At 40.6% G+C, this 24,479-nt stretch overlaps 1 protein-coding gene across 14 annotated transcripts in view; it reads left to right on the top strand.

Annotated features, from left to right (window-relative positions):
• LOC105488365 (A-kinase anchoring protein 13) overlaps positions 1-24,479 on the top strand; it is a 356,595-nt gene that overhangs the window by 182,679 nt on the left and 149,437 nt on the right. For all 14 annotated transcript variants that reach the window (XM_011752355.3, XM_071100751.1, XM_011752360.3 and 11 more), the window contains 3 exons: positions 1,264-1,459; positions 4,531-7,714; positions 11,625-11,746. In XM_011752355.3, coding sequence (XP_011750657.2) covers positions 1,264-1,459; positions 4,531-7,714; positions 11,625-11,746 — 3,502 coding nt within the window. The remainder of the gene's footprint in view (positions 1-1,263; positions 1,460-4,530; positions 7,715-11,624; positions 11,747-24,479) is intronic.

Below are 24,479 nucleotides of genomic sequence, written 5' to 3'. Positions count from 1 at the left end.
TTTTTTAAATGAATGCAAGAGTAGAAGGAGGAAGAATAGGCAGTATCCGTGTGTGACTGCTCTGTGCCAAACACCATAGATGTAGTTTTTAATGCACATTTTCTCTAATTCTCAAAACAATGCTTAGATTATAATATCTGTGTTTGCATATTATGAAATTAAGGCTTAGAAAAGTCAAGAAATTTGTCTAGCAGCATATAGCTGGGAAATAAAATTTTGTCCCCAGAAATCTCTAACTCTGTATAGCATACTGTGTATCAAGCTAATGAGAAAGAATAGTGACACCCACAGTTAGGGCTTCAGACATTTACATTTGTGCTGAATGTAGAAGAGGGTGCTTAACACTTGAAACGCATGCTCAGGTACAGTAGTTAAGTAATATGAGATTGTGTGGGGTATCATTGTGTGCCTCATCCCTGTTGATTGTATGCCCCAAGATTCTTTCATCTGCTGTAAAAGCATAGCACAGATTATGTATTGTGTCACAGCAGGCATTACGGGCATGGGTATGCCTTCTGGAAGCAAGAGTGGAATCGGAGGTGCTGTAGCCTTTAGAGGAGAAACCCACTTGCCTCGTTCAAATCAGTTGGCATATAATGGTGGAAAGTTGTTATATATGTTTATAATGATATGAGTTGAGCGAACTTGCTACGAAGTTTAAGTTCTTGGAACCAAGTGCTTTATTCCAAATAAGATGATAATTATATTGACAAGTGTTGAACAATATGTCATCGTAACAGTTTTTCTTTGTGTAATTGACTTCAATAATCTTGAGGGTGTTTTCTGCACCTGTTGTTAGAAAAGTTGGAGTGCCCTTATAAGGGTTGGAGTGAGTGGTTCTTCTCTTCCCATTATCATCAACTGTAGTTAGCATATGGTCTAATTTATTTTAAGAACACCTCTTAATAAGCCTTGATTTTGTTGAAAATCAGGCTAAAACCATCTTCCTTGCACTTCCTCATTACTTGGTTGTTAGCATAATATTAACTATTATTAGATCTCAGACATCTCTTTATCTTGATCTAAAGAACATTGTTAGGGCTAGGAGTCCTGCAGTTTTCATTTAACCCATTTGTGATCTCTTGTGAGGAGGATGGAGCTATTAGTTATATGCCTGAATCATTTGGGAGGTATATATACTAATTTTTGCTGCTGAACCTCAAAGAACAATCAGGTTGGAAATATGAAGTAAGACCTAGAAGGTTAAGCCTATGTCTGGGAGGCAGAATATATATGCATTAACCAGAGATTGCTTGCGTGTAGGGAGAATGCTGGAGAACCAGACTCCTGGAGCAGTTTATCCTATGAAATACCGTATGGAGACTGTTCTGTGAGGCATCATCGAGAGTTGGACATCTATACATTAACCTCTGAGTCTGAATCACATGAACACCCATTTCCTGGAGACAGTTGCACTGGACACATTTTTAGACTTATGAACATCCAACAGCAACTAATGGTAAGTCAGAAAGCTTTTATTTTTAAGTGTGTGCATGTGCATGTGTATGTTTTGTATGTGTGTCCCCGCCCTCCTCCAATGAACCTTGATATAATTAGAACATAAAAATACTTTCCTGGCCGGGCACAGTGGTGCATGTCTGTAATCCCAGCACTTTGGAAGGCCGACACAGGTGGATCACTTGAGCTCAGAAGTTTGAGACTAGCCTGGGCAACATGGAGAAACTCTGGCTCTACAGAAATTAGCTGGGCATGGTAGTGTATGCCTATAGTCCCAGCTCCTCGGGGGTCTGAGGCAGGCAGATCGAGTGAGCCTAGGAGGCAGAGGTTGCAGTGAGATGAGATGACACCACTGCACTCCTGCCTGGGTGACAGAGCAAGACCTTGTCTCAAAAACAGAAAAAGAAAGACTTTCCCCAAAGATTGTGAGAGCTGTAAAGCAGTGTTAGCAGTATTAAATGTTACCACTTACAGATCAGAGCTAGCATTAAGGTTGTAGCAGTAAGGGGACTGAGAGGTTTTTTTCATTGGTTTTGGGAATAATGAAAGACACATATTTCAGGTACAGAAATATGCAACAACTAGAATTAAATTATCCCAGCATGAAAGGATATTTGTCTGTGTTTGGCTTAACTTTACAAAATGAAAGAAGCAAAACAGTTTCTGAGATTGTTGCCAAAGAACAAGAACCAAATTTAATCAGGAGTATTTTTATAACTATTTTAGTGAGTGATGATATGTACCATTTGAATATAGTATTACTATATTTAAATCAATAGTTGCATGATACAAAGATCACTAAAAAAAGGAAAAGATTTTATAATCCACTCAAGTCTTCAAGATAAAGTTGTTGCCAGACATAAAAACATTACAGACTACCTGTTAGCATTTATTACAAATAATATAAACGTCATACGTGTACATCTCTCTTGGCCGTAACATCTGAAAGGCTATGTTTAGGTAATTTTTCCACCCAGTTTATTTCAGAGCTGATTTGATTTGGAAACCACTTGACAATAATTTCATTTAAGGTCAGCTCAATGCCAGAGGCTTCTTTGGGAGCATGCATTATTTGAGACCAGCAAGCCAAGAAATTCCATAAGGTTATGTGATGCTCCCACTTTTGTGTTTTAGAATTGTGTTTGTTCCAGAGCAGGTGACATTTCATTTTCCTCTGAGTGGACTTCTAGGCAATCAGATTTTTCCTTAGAGCTCTTTTTACTAGGTGAATGGTAGTCCACTTGAAAATACAGTTTTGCAGGTCCCAAAGCTACCTGCCAAGATATGGGAATAATTGGCAGGCAAATACGAGAAATTAAAACTGTGGGAACATACATGTGTTACTTTCTTCAGGCAACACTACTGTTTCTCCAGATTTCTGTTTTATAATGTTTACTGTTTATTAAATTTAATGACTTCATTTCCTGATTTTTAGGAGACTGTCGTACTCTCACCAGGATTGGAAATAAGCCAATTTTCAATACTCTTAAGGAACCTAACACAGAAGCTTTTAGTGAAAGTCCATTTTGCTTGTACACTCTAATAGAAAGACTTTAACAAGCATGACACATTTTATACTTGTATGTATAAACTTTTACAATAGGCTCAGTAAGATAGGAATGGTATGATGATGGAATCCTGTAAGTGCCCAGTATATTCACTGAATGAGTAAATGAATGAGAGGATGGATGGCAGTAGATATGCATATTATTGCAGTAGATCAAGTAATGAGTGGCAAGCAAACCAGATGTTTGGAAAAATAGATTTTAAGGGTTGAGAAAATAGTATTTTTGTAAGAATTTTTGAAATTTTGATATGAAGGTAAATTCACTAAAGATCACCTGTATTTGTTTTTCTCCATTTTTCCTAAACCTTGCTGCATGCACATGAGATTTTTGCATGTTTATAAACTTAGATTAATAATTTTTTTCTAATTGCAATATGGTCCTCATAGTTAATAATGGGTGGTATTTCTTCCATCAGTTTTATGAACCATGATTTTCTTAATCATTCCCATGCTGTTGGTTGTATCTGTTTATATTTTTAAAATACTTTAAAGTTGCAAAATCCATTTTTGAGATTACATATAGTATCCATAACACACTCTGACAGCATATAGGTGTGTGTTCTCATTTATTTTATATTTAGTATGTTCTGGTTTTATCAAAAGGTAAAAGAATACCTGCCATGCCACTGTTCCTGAAATTATGAACCCATAACTCAATGGTTAAGTTAGATTGGTTGGAACATATTTTGGGGATTAAAGGACTCTGAACTCCTCAGTAAATATTTAGGGCACAGGAGCATTGGCTGCACCTTGTAATGGAAAAGAGCTGGGATTTGTTTTTACTTGTATATATGAGGCAGGGCGGAAATAGGCTCTGCCCCGCTGAAGACAATAAAAAATATAGGTGGGACACAGTGACTCACGCCCTATAATCCCAGCACTTTGGAGGCCAAGGTAGGAGGATCCTGTAGGCTCAGGAGTTGGAGAACAGCCTGGGCAACATAGTGAGACACCATCTCTACAATAAATAAAACAATTAGCCAGGTGCAGTGGTACACACAAAAAATAAAACAATTAGCCAGGTGCAATGGTACACACCTGTAGTCCTAGCTACTCAAGAGGCTGAGGCACAGGGTCACTTGAGCCCAGGAGTTCGAGGCTACAGTAAGCTATGATCACACCACTGCGCTCCAGCCTGGCCTCAGAATGGGAGATCCCACCTTAATGTTAGCGACTCATTTGAAGATATTCACTGAGCTTTTTAAAAATAAGGTTTTTGAGACTCAATTTTAATCTACTTCCTAAAATAAGTTCAAAATTTAGAAAATAGATATTTCATATATCCTAATCCATTTTGAACATCCCAGTGTATAGGCAGATATGAGAGGAGAGTAATATCAGAAATAAGAGGAAAGTTATTTGTATTCTTTTAGATTAGCTTATCATGTGACCTTAGAAGGGCCAGAATGGAAGTGAGTTCTGTCCAACAGGATTTTTGCTCAGAGGTGTCAGTGACATCTTCTCCTACGAGCAGTTTTTTAAAAGTGTATTTCATTTCCTCCTAGAAAACAAACCTCAAGCAGATGGACAATCTTATGCCCTTAATGGTGACGGCACAGGATCCTTCCAGTGCCCCAGAGACAGATGGCCAGTTTCTTCCCTGTGCACCAGAGCCCACGGACCCTCAGCGACTTTCTTCTTCTGAAGAGATCGAGAGCACTCACTGCTGCCCAGGGATCCCTGTTGCACAGACTGAAAGTCCCTGTGATTTGTCAAGCACAGTTGAGGAGGAGAATACAGACCATTCCTGTAGGAAGAAAAATAAAGGTGTGGAAAGAAAAGGGGAAGAGGTGGAGCCAGCACCTATTGTGGACTCTGGAACTATATCTGATCAAGACAGCTGCCTTCAGAGGTTGCCTGATTGTGGAGTAAAGGGCATGGAAGGCGTTTCGTCCTGTGGAAACAGAAGTGAAGAAACTGGAACAAAATCTTCTAGAATGCCCACAGACCAGGACTCCCTGAGCAGTGGAGATGCTGTGCTGCAGAGAGACTTGGTCATGGAGCCAGGCACAGCCCAGTATTCCTCTGGAGGTGAACTGGGAGGCATTTCAACAACAAATGTCAGTACCCCAGAGACTGCAGGGGAAATGGAACATGGGCTCATGAATCCAGATGCCACTGTTCAAAAGAATGTGCTTGAAGTGGGGGAAAGTACAAAGGAAAGATTTGAGAACTCTAATATTGGCCCAGCTGGAGCCTCTGACGTGCACGTCGTCATAAGTAAGCCTGTGGATAAAGTCAGTGTTCCAAACTGTGCCCCTGCCGCCAGTTCCCTGGATGGTGACAAACCTGCTGAGTCTTCACTTGCATTTAGTAATGAAGAAACCTCCATTGAAAAAACAGCAGAAACAGAAACTTCACAAAGTCGTGAGGAGAGTGCTGATGCTCCAGTAGATCAGAATTCTGTGGTGATTCCAGCTGCTACAGAAGACAAGATTTCAGATGGATTAGAACCTTATACTCTCTTAGCAGCAGTCATAGGTGAGGCAATGTCACCCTCAGATTTAGCCCTTCTTGGGCTAGAAGAAGATGTAATGCCACACCAGAACTCAGAAACAAATTCATCTCATGCTCAAAGCCAAAAGGGCAAATCCTCACCCATTTGTTCTACAACTGGAGACGATAAACTTTGTGCAGACTCTGCATGTCAACAGAACACAGTGACTTCTAGTGGCGACTTGGTTGCAAAACGGTGTGATAACATAGTTAGCCAGCCTGAAAGCACCACAGCAAGGCAACCCAGCTCACAAGATCCACCCAATGCCACCCACTGTGAAGACCCACAGGCTAATACAGTCACCTCTGACCCTGTAAGGGATACCCGGGAACGTGTGGATTTTTGTCCTTTGAAAGTGGTGGATAACAAAGGCCAACGAAAAGATGTGAAACTAGATAAACCTTTAACAAATATGCTTGAGGTGGTTTCACATCCACATCCAGTTGTCCCTAAAATGGAGAAAGAACTGGTGCCAGACCAGGCAGTAATATCAGACAGTACTTTCTCTCTGGCAAACAATCCAGGCAGTGAATCAGTAACCAAGGATGACGCACTTTCTTTTGTCCCCTCCCAGAAAGAAAAGGGAACAGCAACTCCTGAACTACATATGGCTACAGATTGTAGAGATGGCCCAGACGGAGATTCGAATGAGCCTGATACACAGCCACTAGAAGATAGGGCAGCAGACCTGTCCACGCCCTCCACTGCTGCAGAGCTTCAGCGTGGGATGGGGAATACCAGTCTCACAGGACTTGGTGGAGAGCGTGAGGGTCCCGCCCCTCCAGCAATCCCAGAAGCTCTGAATATCAAGGGGGACACTGACTCTTCCCTGCAAAGTGTGGGTAAGGCCACTTTGGCTTTAGATTCAGTTTTGACAGAAGAGGGAAAACTTCTGGTGGTTTCAGAAAGCTCTGCAACTCAGAAACAAGATAAGGATATAGCAGTGACCTGTTCCTCCATGAAGGAAAATGCTCTTTCTTCAGGAATGTTGCAGGAAGAGCAGAGAACACCACCTCCCAGACAGGAGACTCTACAATTTCATGAAAAATCGGTCTCAGTTGATGGTGCCAAGGACAAAGCACTTCAGCTAAGTAATTCACCGGGTGCACCCTCTGCCTGTCTTAAGGCAGAAACTGAACATAACAAGGAAGTGGCCCCACAAGTCTCACTGCTGATTCAAGGTGGGGCTGCCCAGAGCCTGGTGCCACCAGGAGCGAGTCTGGCCACAGACTTAAGGCAGGAAGCCTTGGGTGCAGAGCACAACAGCTCCACTTTGTTGCCATGTCTGTTGCCAGATGGATCTGACGGGTCTGAGGCTCTTAATTGCAGTCAACCTTCTCCTCTGGATGTTGGAGTAAAGAACCCCCAATCCCAGGGGAAAACTAGTGCCTGTGAGGTGAATGGAAGTGTGACGGTGGATGTTACACAGGTTAATGCTCTACAAGGGATGGCTGTTCCCAGAAGAAAGAATGTATCACACAACACCCAAGATATCCTGATTCCAGACGTCTTGTTGAACCAAGAGAAGAATGTCATCCTGGGTTTGCCAGTAGCTTTACGGGACAAAGCTGTGACTGACCCACAGGGAGTTGGAACCCCAGAGATGGTACCTCTTGATTGGGAGAAAGGGAAGCTGGAGGGAGCAGACCACAGCTGTACCAGGGGCGATGCTGAGGAAGCCCAGATAGACACTGAAGCACATCCTGTCCTACTGCAGCCTGCTGCCAAAGAGCTCCCCACAGACATGGGGCTCTCATCCCATGATGATGAGGCCCCAGCTGGCGCGAAGGAAGTCCTGCAAGCCTTGCCCTCAGGCGGGGAAAGGAGCACTCCCTCTCTACCTTGCATGGTCTCTGCCCAGGCCACACCTCTGCCTAAGGGAGCAGACTTGATAGAGGAGGCTGCCAGCCGTATAGTGGATGCTGTCATCGAACAAGTCAAGGCCGCTGGAGCACTGCTTACTGAGGGGGAGGCCTGTCAAATGTCACTGTCCAGGCCTAAGTTGTTGGGTCCTCTCACTGAAGGGCTAGAGAATGCTTTTACAGAAAAAGTGAGTACTTTCCCACCTGGGGAGAGCCTGCCAATGGGCAGTACTCCTGAGGAAGCCACAGGGAGCCTTGCAGGATGTTTTGCTGAAAGGGAGGAGCCAGAGAAGATTATTTTACCTGTCCAAGGGCCTGAGCCAGCAACAGGTAAGCAAAACATAATACAAAATTAGCAGTCTGAGCAGCAGATTCCCTTAAGAGTCACTGTGGTGTCCTGGTAAAAATATAGGCATCTTTGTTGTTTTGAGGTCTTGCACTCATTGGGTGGGTAGTCAAGTTAATAGTCACCACCATCAGGAGAGGCACGTCATCTCAGGGTTGCACAGATTTTGTTTCCTGTGTTGTAGACTTAACTGCTTGGTTGCTTAAGCTTATAAACACTCTTATCTGTCATTCTGGAGTGGTTGCAACTTTGCAAACCTGGAAAACAATGCCTAGATCACAGGTATTCCAAAATGATGAAGGAATTTAGCAGATGTTTTTATTCACATGGCTTAATCCTTTTCTCTGGTACCATAGAAAACAGTGCCAAAAAGCTGTGTTCTATTTACAAGCCTGAAACTCCCTTCCTCCCCTGTCATCCTAGTCTGTATTCTGAGCAAATTTAGAGTCAGAGTGGTTTCATGAACAGCTATAAGTATTGTTCTAACCTGACATCTCAACACCCAGAATGGTGGTATTAGGTCATTGGTTTTTTTGTGTGCTTTTATTTTATTATTATTTTTTTTGAGCTAGGGGTGTTGTTGACAGGGAACTCCTTCCTTTTCCTGCTTGGGGAACGGACCTCTAGTTCCATTGCCTGTTGCTTTTGGGCAGCAGTCTGGGAATTCAAGACCCTGCACAGTGCAGGGGATAGGATGCAGGATTTCCGCCCAAGCCCAGTCTGCTGAGCTGCTGTCACAGGGCAGACCTTGTGTCTGCTTTATCTTGGTGAAGCAGCTGCACTGAGCAGATTGCTCACACAGCAGCCTGTTCCATCTGTGGGTAATCATGTTCCGAGACAGCAAAGAGAAACCGCTATTGCTCGGTGGAAATAAACTATCTGAATAAAACTTCTTATCCGGGGTTGAGGCTGAAGCTGAAACGGGAGTCGGACACAGTCTCGACTCTTGAAGTCTTTAAAGGTCAGTTTGATGCACACTTTTATACCACCACCTGTTACCAGCTGTAGACGGAATACCCATCTCCATGCTTGCCCCTAGGCTTTTGTAGGTAAGAAGTAGCCTGTTTTGTCTTTATTATTTTTGCTGTTCTTTTCAATTTTTGAAAATCCCTTTACATGTATGTATTAAGAGTGTGGGGGAGGGTTATGGAGAGAAATGAATCAATGGAGCAAAAGAAGTTGCTTTGGAAGAAGCGCAATTTAAATACAGTGGTCATTTTCCCTAGTAAAGGGCTTTTAGCCATTTATAATCTTTTCCCTCCCCAGTTGAGGGATTTAAGGAATCCCAGAATTTTTGATGACTTTAGCTTTTTAGTTTTATTAATGTTTTGGATTGTTAGTGATAAATATTTGTTGACTGTTGTCTCAGAATTTAAATGAGAAGGTCTCTACTTTTTTAAAAGAAAGCCACAACAACAAGTCTATTTTGGGGGCCCTGGCAGGTTGGCATTTCAGAAGAATGGGAGTGGCTGTAAGCTGATGCCTGGCGATGTTCTTTTCATTTGGGTGCTGTGTCCTTGGCCACATGGGCTAGAATTATTTCTCTTTCTGGCTCAGTGGTCAGAATTTAACTCAAGCAAGTGTGAACTCTGTGGGGATTGTGTCTGTAGTATCCTATGAGAAAAAGTAAAAACCAGGGAGAATTTCAGACTTTGATTTTTATTAGCACTTATAGTACAGTTGGTAAGAAATGATGGATGTTTAGGATGTTGAGGTTTTGAGAAGGAAGAAAAAATGTATGACCTTTCAGCAGTATATATATGGGCTTGGGGTTGGTAAATTTTGTGTAGGTGAGTTACTTGTCCTGTTACCAAAAGGAGTCATACTCATGGTCTCAAACTACAGAGGAACTCAGTACTCATGGTCTCAGACTACAGAGAAAGTAGCCAGTCATGAAGAAATTGGTGCTTTCTTCAGAAAATGGCCAGGATTGGGAAAATCCCTGGTCACATTGCTTTAGAGAAAAAGCACCTGAGTGTGATCTCAGAGCCAAAGGGTATTTTCTAGCAAGTTTACATTCTACTCATAGATTTAATCATACTGTTTTATGAGTGAGAAGACATAGGTTTAACTGCTGATTTAACTGGAAGGGGCCAGTTTGAAAGAAGGGGATGTGGCCCTTGACCCACCAGAAGCATTGCCCATAGTGCTTAGGAAATCAGTGGTGCATGACTGAGCCACGCCAGTCCTGCAGAGGCTGCTGACACCCCTCAAGTGTCAGTAATCACTGTTTACTAGTGTGACTGGTTGCTGTGCCAAGATGCATCTTTTCAAAGTTGATAGATATAGGAAAGGAAGGAGGTACCAAAAATCACATCCCCAGAGGAAAGCAACCCTCTTTCCCCCCAGAAATTACTCTGACTCACTTAGAGATGTTTTGATCAAGGGATAGTTCTGAGGGGATTGCTTAGATTTTAACTTTAATAACATTTTATGAAATTTAACACAGATTTTGGTTCTTTGGGCAAGGAAACTGGTTTACCTATTTTTAAACTGCTGGTAAGATTATATAATTATTGGCTGGGCACCGTGGCTCACACCTGTAATCCCAGCACTTTGGGAGGCCGAGACGGGTGGATCACAAGGTCAGGAGATCGAGACCATCCTGGCTAACACGGTGAAACCCCGTCTCTACTAAAAATACAAAAATTAGCCGGGTGAGGTGACGGGCGCCTATAGTCCCAGCTACTCGGGAGGCTGAGGCAGGAGAATGGCGTGAACCCGGGAGGCGGAACTTGCAGTGAGCTGAGATGGCACAACTGCACTCCAGCCTGGGCGACAGAGCCAGACTCCGTCTCAAAAAAAAAAAGATTATATAATTATAAGGGCAAAGAAAGAAGAAAAGAGGTTCATCTATAGAAATGTAACTCTTACAAATTTAAGGTAGACTTTCGTATATATCATGTGCTCCTAGAATAAAAATATAATTTATTCTTTGGCGAAAGAAACTTCTATGATCTTTAGTGTGGGGAGCATTTTTCTAGCCAGAGTAGAGGCATCACTAGGTTAATAACCACAGATACATTTCCACATGAAATCGAGATGACAGTTCCATTTGCATTTGGATTATTAAGGTGAATTTTAACTGTTCAGTCATCAGTCCCCTTTAAAGAAGTGTCAGAAGCCTAAATTTGCCTCAGACATCATTTATCACTTCCTTCCTGTATTTGCTTGACCATGTGGTGGTCAAGTAACAAAAACCACCACTGTTTTTGGTCTGTTGAGCATGGCCAGCAAGAGGACAACTACGTAATTCTCGAGAAAACATGCACAGAAGTGTTTCTCTTAAGAAAGGGATAGCTTAGTCTGTGATTAGGTTTCAGTTTTGGAAGAAATAAGGATTAAAAACAAGAAGTAACTGCTGAGTAGTTCATTCTTACTGGTTACAGTGATGGGTGGGTCAGAGTGTGTTGTATGGTAGTGAAAGTCAGACTTGTCCCAGAGGCTTTGTCTCATTCTCAGCGGCTTTTTCCTTTTTGTTTTGTACAAATCCTTCTTGCTTTTTTGATGATGGCCGAGATGGACTACCTAGCTTCAGCTATTAATCTGTTCCCCCTGAAGCTTATGAATTTAGTTTTCCATATGCAAGTTGGTGCTACACTCAGATTTGTCATAAAAAGTTAATAGTGAAATGGATGTTCAAAAGACATTGAATTGGATCCTCACTTAGTTCTAAGCCCCTACAAAGGCTAGGGAAAACCAATAACGGTGTGATAAAGGAATAGCTCAGCATAGGGTCAGAAATGACACTAGGCGCTGACAGCAAAAGAATACTTTTCCGCTATAACACAAAAGCAAAAACAAAACACATGAAACCTGGAGCATGTTGTATAAATAGTAAGGCACAGAAATCAGTTTTTAAAAATGTACTCTGTAATCTCCCTGCTCTTTCAGAAATGCCGGACGTGAAAGCTGAAGATGAAGTGGATTTTAGAGCAAGTTCAGTTTCTGAAGAAGTGGCTGTAGGGAGCATAGCTGCTACACTGAAGATGAAGCAAGGCCCAATGACCCAGGCGGTAAGTGGCATCAGTAAGTCTATATGAGCACAAAATGTGTTTATCCTGTTCTGCTATGTCTTATTTATGGCTTTGTCTTTTATTTGAGGGTAAGTGGGCAAAATAGTGTTTTCCCCCTTCTCTCTTGTGCGGTTATATAAATGTGTATATGTTGCTGCAGTTAAGCCCTCATAAATGGTATATACCAGACAGCGAAGTTTTGGAATGGGCTTGTTACATGTTTTCTTGCAGATTATGCTGAAAAACATTTTCCCCATGAGCACGAGACTTTAAAATTTGTCAGTAAGCTTAAATTGTCACAAAATCGGAGTTACCACAAAAGGGGATCTATAAACCTTTTCTTTATTTCTTTCCTTTTCTCCCTCTTTTTTTTGAGATGGAGTTTTGCTCTTGTCACCCAGGCTGGAGTGCAGTGGCACAATTTCAGCTCACTGCAACCTCTGCCTCCTGGGTGAAAGCGATTCTCCTGCCTTCACCTTGTGAGTAGCTGAAATTACAGGCATGTGCCACCATGATTGACTAATTTTTGTACTGTTTGTGGAGATGGGGTTTTGCCATATTGGCCAGGCCATTTTTGAACTGGCCTCAAGTGATTCACCCGCCTCAGCCTGCCAAAGTGCTGGGATTACAGGTGTGAGTCACAGCGCCCGGCCTATAAACCCTTCTTAAACCTGACTCTTCTTTCTTTATATAAAAACTGATAGCCAAAATGAGATTTTTACTTTATAGCTCAATAGTAACTGTCTAACTTATGAAGTATATCATTTTCAGCAGTGAAAAAAAAATGTTCAGTAGGCCAGACGCAGTGGCTCACACATGTAATCCCAGCACTTTGGGAGGCCGAGGCAGGTGGATTACCTGAGGTTGGGAGTTCAAGACCAGCCTGACCAACATAGTGAAACCCCATTTCTACTAAAATTACAAAAAAATTAGCTGGGCGTGGTTACAGGCGCCTGTAATCCCAGCTACTTGGAAGGCTGAGGCATGAGAATCATTTGAACCTGGGAGGCAGAGGTTGCAGTGAGCCAAGATCGTGCCATAGCATTCTAGCCTGGGTAACAGAGCAAGACTCCGTCTCAAAAAAAAACAAGAAAAAAAGGTTCAATCAATATGGGTTTTTTTTTTTCAGAATAGCTTTTTTTGGGATATGATTCACATACCATAAAATCCACCCAATCAAATGAAGTGCATAGGTCACTGGTTTTAAATAGATTTACAGAGTTCTGCAACCATTGCCACTGAGGCTCTAATTTCAGAACATTGTCACTCCAAAAAGAAACCCCAGACCCATTAGCAGTGTACCTCTCCTTCACTCTTCCCCCCCCCCGCTCATTCATCTACATTTGCTCTCTATGAATCCATAGAGAGATCTGCTGTGAGAGTGTGAAAGTGGCTATAGATAGTACGTAAATTGCCCATTCCAGAACTTCATATAAATGGTATAACACAGTATGTGATCTTTTGTGACTGGCTTCTTTCACTCAGCATAATATTTTCAAGTTTCATCCATGTTGTGGCATTGATCAGTATTTCATTACTTTTTATTGTCAAACACTGTTCCGTTGTATAGATATAGCACATTATTTTATGTGTGTATTTGGATTGTTTCCACTTTCTGGCTACCGTGAATAACACTGTTATGTACATTTGTGTACAAAATTATGTGGACATATGTTTTTATACACCTCGTGGAGTTGCTGGGTCATGTGGTAATTTCCATTCATTTGGTTTTAAAAATATTTTTCTTCAAGGTCTTGAGATTATTTTTCTTTGTTTAAAGCTATTAACTTTATTTTATTTTATTTTATTATTTATTTATTTATTTATTTTTTTGAGCTGAAGTCTCACTCTGTCACCCAGGCTGGAGTACAGTGGCAGGATCTTGGCTCATTGCAACCTCCACCACCTGGGTTGAAGCAATTCTCCTGTCTTAGCCTCCCGAGTAGCTGGGATTACAGGGACTCGTCACCATGCCCGGCTAATTTTTTGTATTTTTCGTAGAGATAGGGTTTTGCCATGTTGGCCAGGCTGGTCTCAAACTTGTTATTTCAAGTGATCCACCTGCCTTGGCCTCCCAAAGTGCTGGAAGTACAGGCGTGAGCCACTGCACCTGGCCGACTGTTAACTTTTAAAACAAACTTGTTGAGAGAAACAGTGCCCTATACTTGTGCCCTTGTTGTATTGGAGTACTGTGGTATGAAGGTGCTGACTGTTCTAACCCGCCCTTATTACACATAACATTCATGACTAATGCCTGGGTGGCTACTTGTAAAGCAGGCATTATTCAGACAAATGTTGCTTTTAACCCTGTGAGAAGAAAAGAGAACACACCCTGCATGGGTAGATGTGTCTTTGTTTCCAGAAGCCCCTTAGAAAAGGAAGGAAAAAACTCACATCCTTGAATTCAAATACCTCTGTTTCTTAGTACTCCATTTTAATATTGTAGTGATTCAAGTCATTGAATCCAGACTGGTACTTGGCTCTAGACCCTTCGCTTTCTGATGAGGGTTATCTCTATTCTAATGGTATCTTGTCTACTATAATGAAGAAAACAAAACATGACTTAAAGAAAAGTCCCTTTCATCCTCTCCTTTTTCTCTAGTTTTAAGAGTTGAGAGAGTGAATATTCCTCTGGTTGGTCAGCATACCTCATTTTACAGATAAAAGAATAGACCCTTGGAGAGTCACATGACTAGCTAGAGGGCAAAGGCCACTGGAAGAGTTTGAGGTTTGATTTCTAATCTAGGACTTATACAACAGGGCAATTCCTCTTTGACTTAAGAAACCTGGGCTCTGATTGGTAAGGATGCTATAAGAAGCCTGAGAACCGGCCGGGCGCGGTGGCTCAAGCCTGTAATCCCAGCACTTTGGGAGGCCGAGACGGGCGGATCACGAGGTCAGGAGATCGAGACCATCCTGGCTAACACGGTGAAACCCCGTCTCTACTAAAAAATACAAAAAACTAGCCGGGCGAAGTGGCGGGCGCCTGTAGTCCCAGCTACTTGGGAGGCTGAGGCAGGAGAATGGTGTGAACCCGGGAGGCGGAGCTTGCAGTGAGCTGAGATCCGGCCACTGCACTCCAGCCTGGGCGACAGAGCATGACTCCGTCTCAAAAAAAAAAAAAAAGCCTGAGAACCATGTAATTTGTCTCCAGCTGGGAGATATCAATACCTTATGCTTTGTGTTTGCTTCCACCGTGTAGAGTTGGGGAAAGCATATGTCAGTGGGATTTTCAGTTCTTGAGGATTTGCAGGCCTAAATTTGGAAGTTTTTGTGTTCACAGCATTCTTATAATGATGTGAAATCTGACTACTTAACTCTTCTCTATGGTGCTCTGACAAACTTCCCTTATTTGCTGTGAATTGAAGGGATAAAACAGACACACACTTTAATTTTTCCCACTTAACTCTTCACATTACTATATTCATCATACAGGTTTTCACTGGATAGGAAAAGAGAGCAGAGGTCTGCAAACATTTTTTAAAGGACAGACTTTTGTAAATGCTTTGTGGGACATATGGTCTCTGTCACAACTAGTAAGCTTTGCTGTGAGTGTGAAAGCAGCCATAGATAGTATGTAAACACAGGAGTGTCACTGTGCTTCAATACAACTTTATTATGGACACTGAAATTTGAATATCATGTGATGGTCATGTGTCATGAAATATTATTGTTTTGAATTATGTTTCCAGGAATTAAAAAAATGTAAAAATCTCAGCCGGGCACAGCAGCTCATGCCTGTAATTCTACCACTTTAGGAGGCTGAGGCGGACGGATCACTTGAGGTCAGGAGTTCGAGACCAGCCTGGCTAACATGGTGAAACCTGTGTCTACTAAAAAAAAAAAACAAAAACAAAAACAAAAATTAGCCAGAAATTGCTTGACCTGGGAGGCTGCAGTGAACTGGTTGCAGTGAGCCCAGATCGCACCACTGTACTCCAACCTGGGCAACAGAGTAACAATGTCTTGAAAAAACAAAAAAGTCTTAAGTTTTTTTCAAGGGCTGTAAAAAAGAGTTAACTGGCAATAGCATGTGAGCTCCTGCCTAATAAATACTTGTGCACTGGTAGAAGAAAAGAAAAAAGAAGCAAGCAAATTTCTTTTCTTAAATTGTTTTGTGGTGAAACTTCTGGTTTTTAAACTACAGGTTGGGAGTGGGATCAAGTTCTGTCTTTCCTGAATAGTTTTTTGACAGCCTCTCTAGAGCTCAGTTTCCTTGTCTCTAATCATTCTCTATCTTTAACCTTCTAGAGTCTGTTTTCATGCTGAAAAGGGTTAGAGTCTGTGATTATATTTGAGGGAGGAGTGGCATTTGTGTAATATTTAACCTGATCTTTCTGCCACATACCCTGTCTATGTGCGTGCCTTGGGAATAGGCCAGTCATTGCTTCATTGAATCATCCTCTCCAAATTTAAAGTAGAACAAATTCCTATATCTTATGCTTTGCTACCAGCTTGAAAACCAGTACTATGGTAAATTTATGGCTGTTTTCTAGTAAATTTAAAGAATCCATTTAAATTCTTATAGAAGTCTTGTTTTGTAACCTTCTCTAAACGTGTAATGATCAGAGCATAAGAACCTCTGTAGAGTGGCACTACCAAGGATTTAAAGAAAAAAGCTGCAGTTGAGTTCTTGTTTTCTTTAGTCCATTAGTCTGATATCTGTCATACAAACTGAGGGGTAATTTTTCATTCCTTAACCTGTTTGACACATGTATTGTAAATAAACCCTTACTTTAAAGGTCCAGTGCTGAAAATCATAGTTTGTGAAGGAATTAGTATCCACATTCGTTTGCTTATATTCTCAGAGAAAACACATGTATGTGTTAAATGCTGCAGATTTCTTGATAGTCTTTACTGATATTTCTTTATTGGGTTGAAAATGTTCACAGTTTTTGAGGCAAAGTTATTACTTTACACATAATGTGGTTTATTCCCATTAATCATTTTATCATTTTATTATAATTGTGGTTACTGAGTATTGCCAAAGTTGTAATGCCCATTGCAATTTAATATTCAACATTACCTCCCCCTATATGCTTTACTGGTTTCAAGGTATTCAGATTACCTTTTGTTGTCGTCTTTTTTTTCCTTAGTGAGTTAATATATATCAAGTACTTAGAGCCTAGCACAAAACAAATTCAGCTTAGCATTATTATTACTTTAGTAACTTCAGATTACAATATGCTATTCACTTATTTTAGTAACTAGTAGAATATGGTGGTTCAGACTCAGTTACTGCTTCTTGAACACATGTTATAAAAGCTTCAGGAATAGTTTCATACATTAATTTGGAATTGAAAGACATGGAACTTGTTTTACTTCTGAGACCCTTACAATTTGAAAGAACCTTAAAGATTTTCTGAAGTCCAGCACCTTTTCTTTATAAGAGAAGAAATGGATTCAGGATAGTTAAATGACTTGCCTTGTTTCACAGCTAGTTAACTTCCAGCTGGACTAGAACCCAATTTCTATGCTAATAATTTTTCCATTATACTATTTCCTGAAGAATCATCTGAGGGTATGCTTGGGAAGTCCCATCCACTTGGTTTAGGATGGGTTTTTGTGTTTTAAACAAGCATCCCTGAATGATACTTACGCATACTAAAATTCTAAAACCATTGCGTTACACTTTCATGCATTTGGTAATAGTTGGAGAAATTCCTTTAGCCATTTTAAGATGTAAGCTGATGGCCGGGCACGGTGGCTCAAGCCTGTAATCCCAGCACTTTGGGAGGCCGAGGCGGGCGGATCACGAGGTCAGGAGATCGAGACCATCCTGGCTAACACGGTGAAACCCCGTCTCTACTAAAAAAAATACAAAAAAAAAAACTAGCCGGGCGAGGTGGCGGGTGCCTGTAGTCCCAGCTATTCGGGAGGCTGAGGCAGGAGAATGGCGTAAACCCGGGAGGCGGAGCTTGCAGTGAGCTGAGATCCGGCCACTGCACTCCAGCCCGGGCGACGAGACTCCGTCTCAAAAAAAAAAAAAAAAAAAAGATGTAAGCTGATACACTTTAAGTCTTGTGTTCTTACTATAATCTGTTTAGCTGCAACTAAATACCACTAAGATGATGTTTCTCCAAAGTGCTTGCTTTTGGTGCAGAGATTAGGAAGATTTTTTAGACCTGCCTTTTATTTCCTAAAGAATGATATGATACTGTGCCAGATGCTGGAGGGAAGCAGGAGATGACATTGAATACTTAAGTTCAGAAAAGAAGGCCTTCTGACACCATTCGCCTTCATAGTATGCCGCAGTACTGCAAACCAGTATCATATGTTGTAGGGATCTTTTCTCTTCAAGATATGGCCAAGTTCATTAGGAAGGACCTTCCCTCCCTGGGGCATCTGTTCACTGAGGTATCTCAATAATAGTTCCTTTTCTGAATGCTCTTTGCATAAGCTTATTAGCCATATGGAACAGTTAATTCTACAAACCAGTATGTATTGTCGGGGTTTCTATGGTCCTACGAGTCAAACACTCAAGAACAACTATGTTCAAGAACAACTGTAAAATCCCATGTGTTGAGTATTAGGTTACTGGGAAAATCTACTCTTTGTTTAACATACCTTCCTCAATCAAGAAAGCATTTAAAATCAGAACCATTTTCTTTTCTTTTTTTTTTTTTTATTTTGCAATTATACAGCCAAACATCAAATTAACTGAATTTCCATTCTTAGTTATTTTTACAACAGTATTCATGTTTGTTTCTTCAGGATTGTAGTAAGGGCATTGTTGGTCTTGGAATATTGCCTGTTAATATCTTCCTGAACTCTGTCCTTTTATTATATTTAATGGAACACTATTTTCTTTCTGTTGTCTAAAGGGGGCGAACTTGTATTTCCATCCCTAGTCTAGGAATTTGGTTAAAAACTTTTGTTTTGTGTGACTGTTCACAGCCTTCTTGCTCAGCTGCCGTGGAAAAATATGGCAACCTCTAGACTATTTGGTAACTAACCCAACAACTTACAATGCTGATATTCAAAATGGCTTATACATCCCACCCATAGTTGTCAGTTTTTAAAAAGGTCCTTTAAAAATGTTTCTGACATCATATTCACATAGATAGTTTTGTGGTGTGTGTGTCACCTAGGGAAAGGCAAATTGGCCACTTTCTGAGTTGCCATAAAGTCTTTATCTGCATACATTTGGCATTTAAGAGAGGCAGGCTCTCCCTGAATTATCCCATTTAGGTCCAAAGCTAGAGGAAACTTAATTCTCAGTTTTTTTCATGTAAATTTTTTGGAGACTCTCTGTATCTTCTCTGAAATGGAGAGTTTCCAGGAAATTATCAGTGGCTCCTAATACAAATTTTTAATACAATTGTGGAAAAGAAGTACCTCAAAGAACCCCAGACCATAAAGTCGCAAGTGGCAAAACTATAAACTTAGTGCAAAACTACCCATAGATAATATATGTAAAGGTATAATTTAATGATCTATTTGTATATTTTTAAGTGACCTTAAGCAAGTTACTTGATTTCTCTGATCTGTGTTTTCTCCTTTGTATAATGGTTAATCTCTAGTTTATTCCGCTCTTAATTTTTGACCAGTGTATGATTCTGAGATGATTAGAATAATTTAAAAAATATTGTAATCCCAGCACTTCAGGAGGCCGAGGCAGGTGGATCACACAAGGCCAGGAGTTCGAGACCAGCCTGGCCTACATGGCAAAACCCCATCTCTACTAAAAATACAAAAAAATTAGCAGGGCATGGTGGCATGCGCCTGTAATCCCAGCTACTTGGGAGGCCAAGGCATGAGAATTGCTTGAACCTGGGAGGTGGAGGTTGCAGTGAGCCAAGATTGCACCACTACCCTCCAACCTGGGAGACAGAATGAGACTCTATCTCAAACAAACAAACAAAACTGAGGATATCTTACATTTGGACCAAAAGGACAATGATGAGGGATTTTTTTTTTTTTTTTTTTTTTTTTTTAAATTTGAGACAGGATCTTGCTATGTTGCAGGTCTTGAACTCCTGGACACAAGTGATCCTCCTGCCTTGGCCTCCCAAGGTGCAGGATTGCAGGTGTGAGCCACCATGTGGGATTTTTTTTTTTTTTTTAAATCACCCATTCTTTAACCAGATCCTTACACTAATCAGTTTTGTCTTAAATGTTTTCCAAGGTGTTTTGTTCTGAGATATTAAAATCAATTATACTAGAATCTGCTTTTTTCTTTCATGGAACTGCTGAATCATAGGTCATATGTGCATTTTAGAGGGGATGTTTATCTCATGCCACCCCCTCTTGAGTGAAAATAACCGTATCTGAGTCTTAGCACTCTTTCTGTCTACTACTTACACTCATTTTTCTTTTGTTCATTCTTATTATGTTGACAGCCAATGATAATAGCTAAGTATAAGGGAAAGATTATGGAGCCCAGTGAATTAAGGTTTTAATCCCAGTTTTGCCAATCACCAGCTGAATAATTTTGATTAATTTATTTAGAGGCTGTTTCCTCATCTGTAAATTTGGGATATTGATGCCTATTACAAAGGTTGTTTGTATTAACTAGGGTTAGGAAATTCTAGCCTTTAATAGGCATTTTAAAGGCAATAGATATAATTCTAATCTCATTTTAAACTAACTCAGAATTATTAGGCCCATCTTAAGACAGTATGAGTGAATGATTTTAGATAATGATTTTTACATGGTCTTGGAAGAAGCTATCAATTATATCAGGCCACAGTGGTACACATTTAACTTTCCATGTCACTTTATGTTTACTGCAAGGGTGTACTAATTTAGTCAGTACTTAGTTCAACAAATGTTCATTGAACTCTGTGCTAGGCCTCAGATATGCTGAAATGAAAATAGATGAGTCTCTGCATTCAAAGACTCATATTCCAGTAGGAAAGGCAATTATTAAACCAGTAAATACGATATATTCTTGAGTGTTAAAATACAGGTAAATATACAGGTGCTTGTGAAAAAATAACTTTCAGTGAAATGGATGCTAAATTCTCCTTTCTAAGGAAGTTTTTAAAGAATGTTATATTATTTTTACACTGTGGGAATGAAGATATATGCATTATGTATCAGAAATACAGGCTTGGTTGTAACCAGTACATTTGGAAGGGCTACCAATAGGTGATCTCTTAGAAAAAAACTATGTATTGCTTGTGGTTCTAAGTTCTGTGTTGCTTACTGACATAAATATGACTTAGAGCTGCTTGTTTTTGCCTATGAAGGAGAAAGTTTCCATAGTAGAAAATTAAAAGAAAGATGTCATTTGATCTTTGAGAAAGGCCTAGGTCCACCTCAGGGATCTACCTGGGTACCTACAATTTAGCAGTTTTAGATGTTCCGTATTAGGTTTTGATTGTGGATTTTAACAAGAGGCTAATGGTGTTTCTCTAGTTGGCCACCAGAAGAGTAAATGTGTACACTATTTATGGAGTTGTCCACTATATATGGAGTTGTCTACTTTATCCAGAAAAAGTTTCAGGGGCACCAATTTCAGATGTTTCTAGTCTCCTAGGCTGCTCAATTTTGTGATATTAGTCTGTGGCTTTAATTTCATTTATTCATTTAGTAAACATTAAATGATTATTTTTTCCTGGACAAATTATTGCATCAAATATTGGAGTTTTGTTTTTGTTTTTGTTTTGTGGAGATAGGGTCTCACTTTGTTGCCCAGGTTGGAGTGCAGTGGCGTGATCATAGCTCACTGCAGCCTCAACTTCCTGGGCTCGAGTGATACTCCCACCTCAGCCTCCAGAATAGCTGGGACTGAAGGTGCGAGCCACCACACCCAGCTAATTTTTAAATTTTTGTAGAGACGGGGTCTCTATAATGTTGCCCAGGCTGGTCTCAAAACTCCTGGACTCAGCAACCCTCCCACCTCGGCCTCCGAAAGTGCTGGGAATACAGCATGAGCCACTCTACCCTGCCAAATACCAGATAATTTTTGAAAGTTAGGGATCCTTTTTGCCCTTAGCATACCTAGAATCTAGTTAAATTTTAAAAAGCAAACGTATACAGATACAATCACAATACATGAATGCAGTGTGTGAGACATGTTATCAGATACCATTAATGTGCTATAGGAGATCACAGAGAGGAATACTTCTTGAAAAGTGCTTGTCTGAAACATAATGGTGTTTCCTTGGTGAGACCCATGTTGTAGCACAGGTGGTATCAATAGTCTATTGGCAAGAACAGGGATAGCTTCAGGGAGCCATTGATATGCTTTCCAGCCTTGTAGTTCTTTTTTTACTTTCACAATACACTCAGCCCTTCAACGATCATAGAATTGCCTAAGGATTACCAGAGACACATCAGTTTGCAAGGTAACTGATCTGGCAGTAATACAGGTTAAAAAAAACAAAAAACAGAAAACATTTCACTAGAACTGAAAAACATAAAATTTACCACAGAATATGAAAAATGGAAGTATTCAATAGTATATGAACCATGTGGGAATTGAAACAAGTAGTATTTCTGTTTAAATAGTTCCATTCAGCCATTGAAAGTTTATGTTCTCCCTTCCTGCCTCTTTCATTTCATACAATGATGTAGACATTTTGCTTCCATTCTGAGGACACCCAAAACCCTATCACTGCTGTGGACCTGAACAATTGGGACATTGTCTTAAGTGCACATGGGAAGTCTTCAGAGAAAGTTAGTTGATGGTGAAAATGCCTTTCATAAAGTTCAGGACAGAGCATACTCTTATGAGCACTATCTAAGTTTAAACCTAACTCAGAAGTCAGAGTAAGCCAAAATGTTTATTGTATTGATCTTCTTTTTCTGTAGCTGGCATTTGATCCTGACTGAGTCATCAGTATTGATATATATTTAAGAGTTTTGAAAGCTTAGTTGCTGGGTGTGGTGACTCACGCCTATAATCCTGGCACTTTGGGAGGTCGAGGCAGGCAGATTGCTTGAGCCCAGGAGTTCGAGACCAGCCTGGACAAAACCCTGTCTCTACCAAAAATACAAAAATTAGCCAGGTGTGGTGGCATGCACCTGTAGTCCTGGCTCCTTGGGAGGCTAAGGTGGGAGGATCATCTGAGCCTGGGGAGGTTGAGGCTGTGGTGACCCATGATCATGCCACTGCATCCTAGTCGGGGCAACAGAATGAGACCCTGTCTCAAAATAAAATAAAAAGCCTAGTCACTCTGGGGTTGGAATTTGGGGTTATGGAGGTATAAAAATGAGACAGATTTTTCACATGTGATTTCATTGTTTGTACTGAAGATGGTTGCAAAAGATGTCTGAAACAGTTTGAACTAATTATAATAGGAATAATTGGGGTAAATGTATAGCTTCACAGTTGGCCTTTATGGTTAAATACATATTTGAAAGGATAAATTTGACTTGGCGCTTTTATTTATGTGAGACATGCATATATGTGTGTGTTTTACTGTGTAGAGTATGAAGTACCTTGGGAGTGGCACATGGGGCACATTTTTGCTGAACCCCTTCTCTGAGGCAGAAAGAAAAAACATGGTGGAGCAGCTAAGAAGTTAAAAATTGTGAATTATTTTATTGCTTGGAATCCCCTCGACAAACGATAGATTAGCAGAAAAACATGCCTGAACTGGAAATATCCTGTTCCCTTTTGATTTATGTAAAAACAGCACATGATCAAAAAATTTGTAATGGAACCATTTAGAGGTCTTTTCTATTTATATTCCAGATTTTTTAACTACGGGAATCCAAAATCTTCCAAAAATAATTGTTCTCATTATAGAATATTAGTTTAGGGAGGAATTTAAGTGAGCATGAGGCTTGTGCCCTTTAATTTGCCAAGAAGGGAACTGGAGTACCCAAAGAGCTAGGATGCTCAAAGGGCCTGCCATCATTTGTGATGCCCATGAGCTTCTCCTTGCCCACCTCTGTCTTAGTCATCACCTGTCACTGAAGTAAACTCCTCAGTGTCACATGGTAAGCCGGAGGCACACTGAAAACCTCTCCAGTATTTCTGCTGAAGATTCTTTAATAGGAAATCCTTAAATAGGACCATCTTTACTGATCAGTGACATTCCTCTACTTCATGAAATCCTTTAATCCCCACTCCCCATACATTAAGAAAAATTATGGGAAGGATACAGCTGAAGGTGTACACTTGATCCCTTTGTTGTGGTTGATGAGCTGTGTGCATCTGCTGCACTGGTGACTGCAGTACTTCCTTTTAGCAAATTGCCCTCTGATACAGATACTTGGAGGCTTGTGGCTGGGCCATGTGCAGATCACAGTATAGGGTGATCTGGGTAGATTTAAGATTCCCACTCCCTGAGCATGGCATCTTTATTTTTGGGTGTGCTTGTTGTGTGTTACCTTCCTTGAAGTTTAGTGGATATTGTTACCTACCAAGGTAATAAGCCTGCATGAATCACTGTGGAATCCAGGTTTGTGTGATGCGAGTGTTTTCTGACAGCAGATGAATGATGTGAAAAATGGAAGAGCCTTCTGCTTGTCATGTTCTTCCCTAGGGTAACATCCTGGTTGCCCTGGGAAAAGCAGAATTGTAAGATCCTCTTTCCAATATTCTTTATCTTTTGGTTTCTATGAAAATGATAACTCAAGGAAAATGTGCTATGGTCAGTTTTATTTTTGACATCATTAGTTTCTTTCTTTGTCATCCTTCCGCCTTGTTTTGCTACCAAAAATTTTGTTGTGTTTATTTTTTCCCTTGAATCAACTATAAACCAAGCTCTTTTTAGGTGGAGGGACCTGAAGACATTGGGTTGGTTTGGACTCCCCCTGCCATGCCGGGCTAAAG

The sequence above is a fragment of the Macaca nemestrina genome, chromosome 7 (genome assembly GCF_043159975.1).
Source record: "Macaca nemestrina isolate mMacNem1 chromosome 7, mMacNem.hap1, whole genome shotgun sequence".
Lineage (NCBI taxonomy): Eukaryota > Metazoa > Chordata > Mammalia > Primates > Cercopithecidae > Macaca > Macaca nemestrina.
The sequence above is the reverse complement of the archived record's forward strand: the minus strand, read 5'-3'. Positions and strand labels throughout refer to the sequence as shown.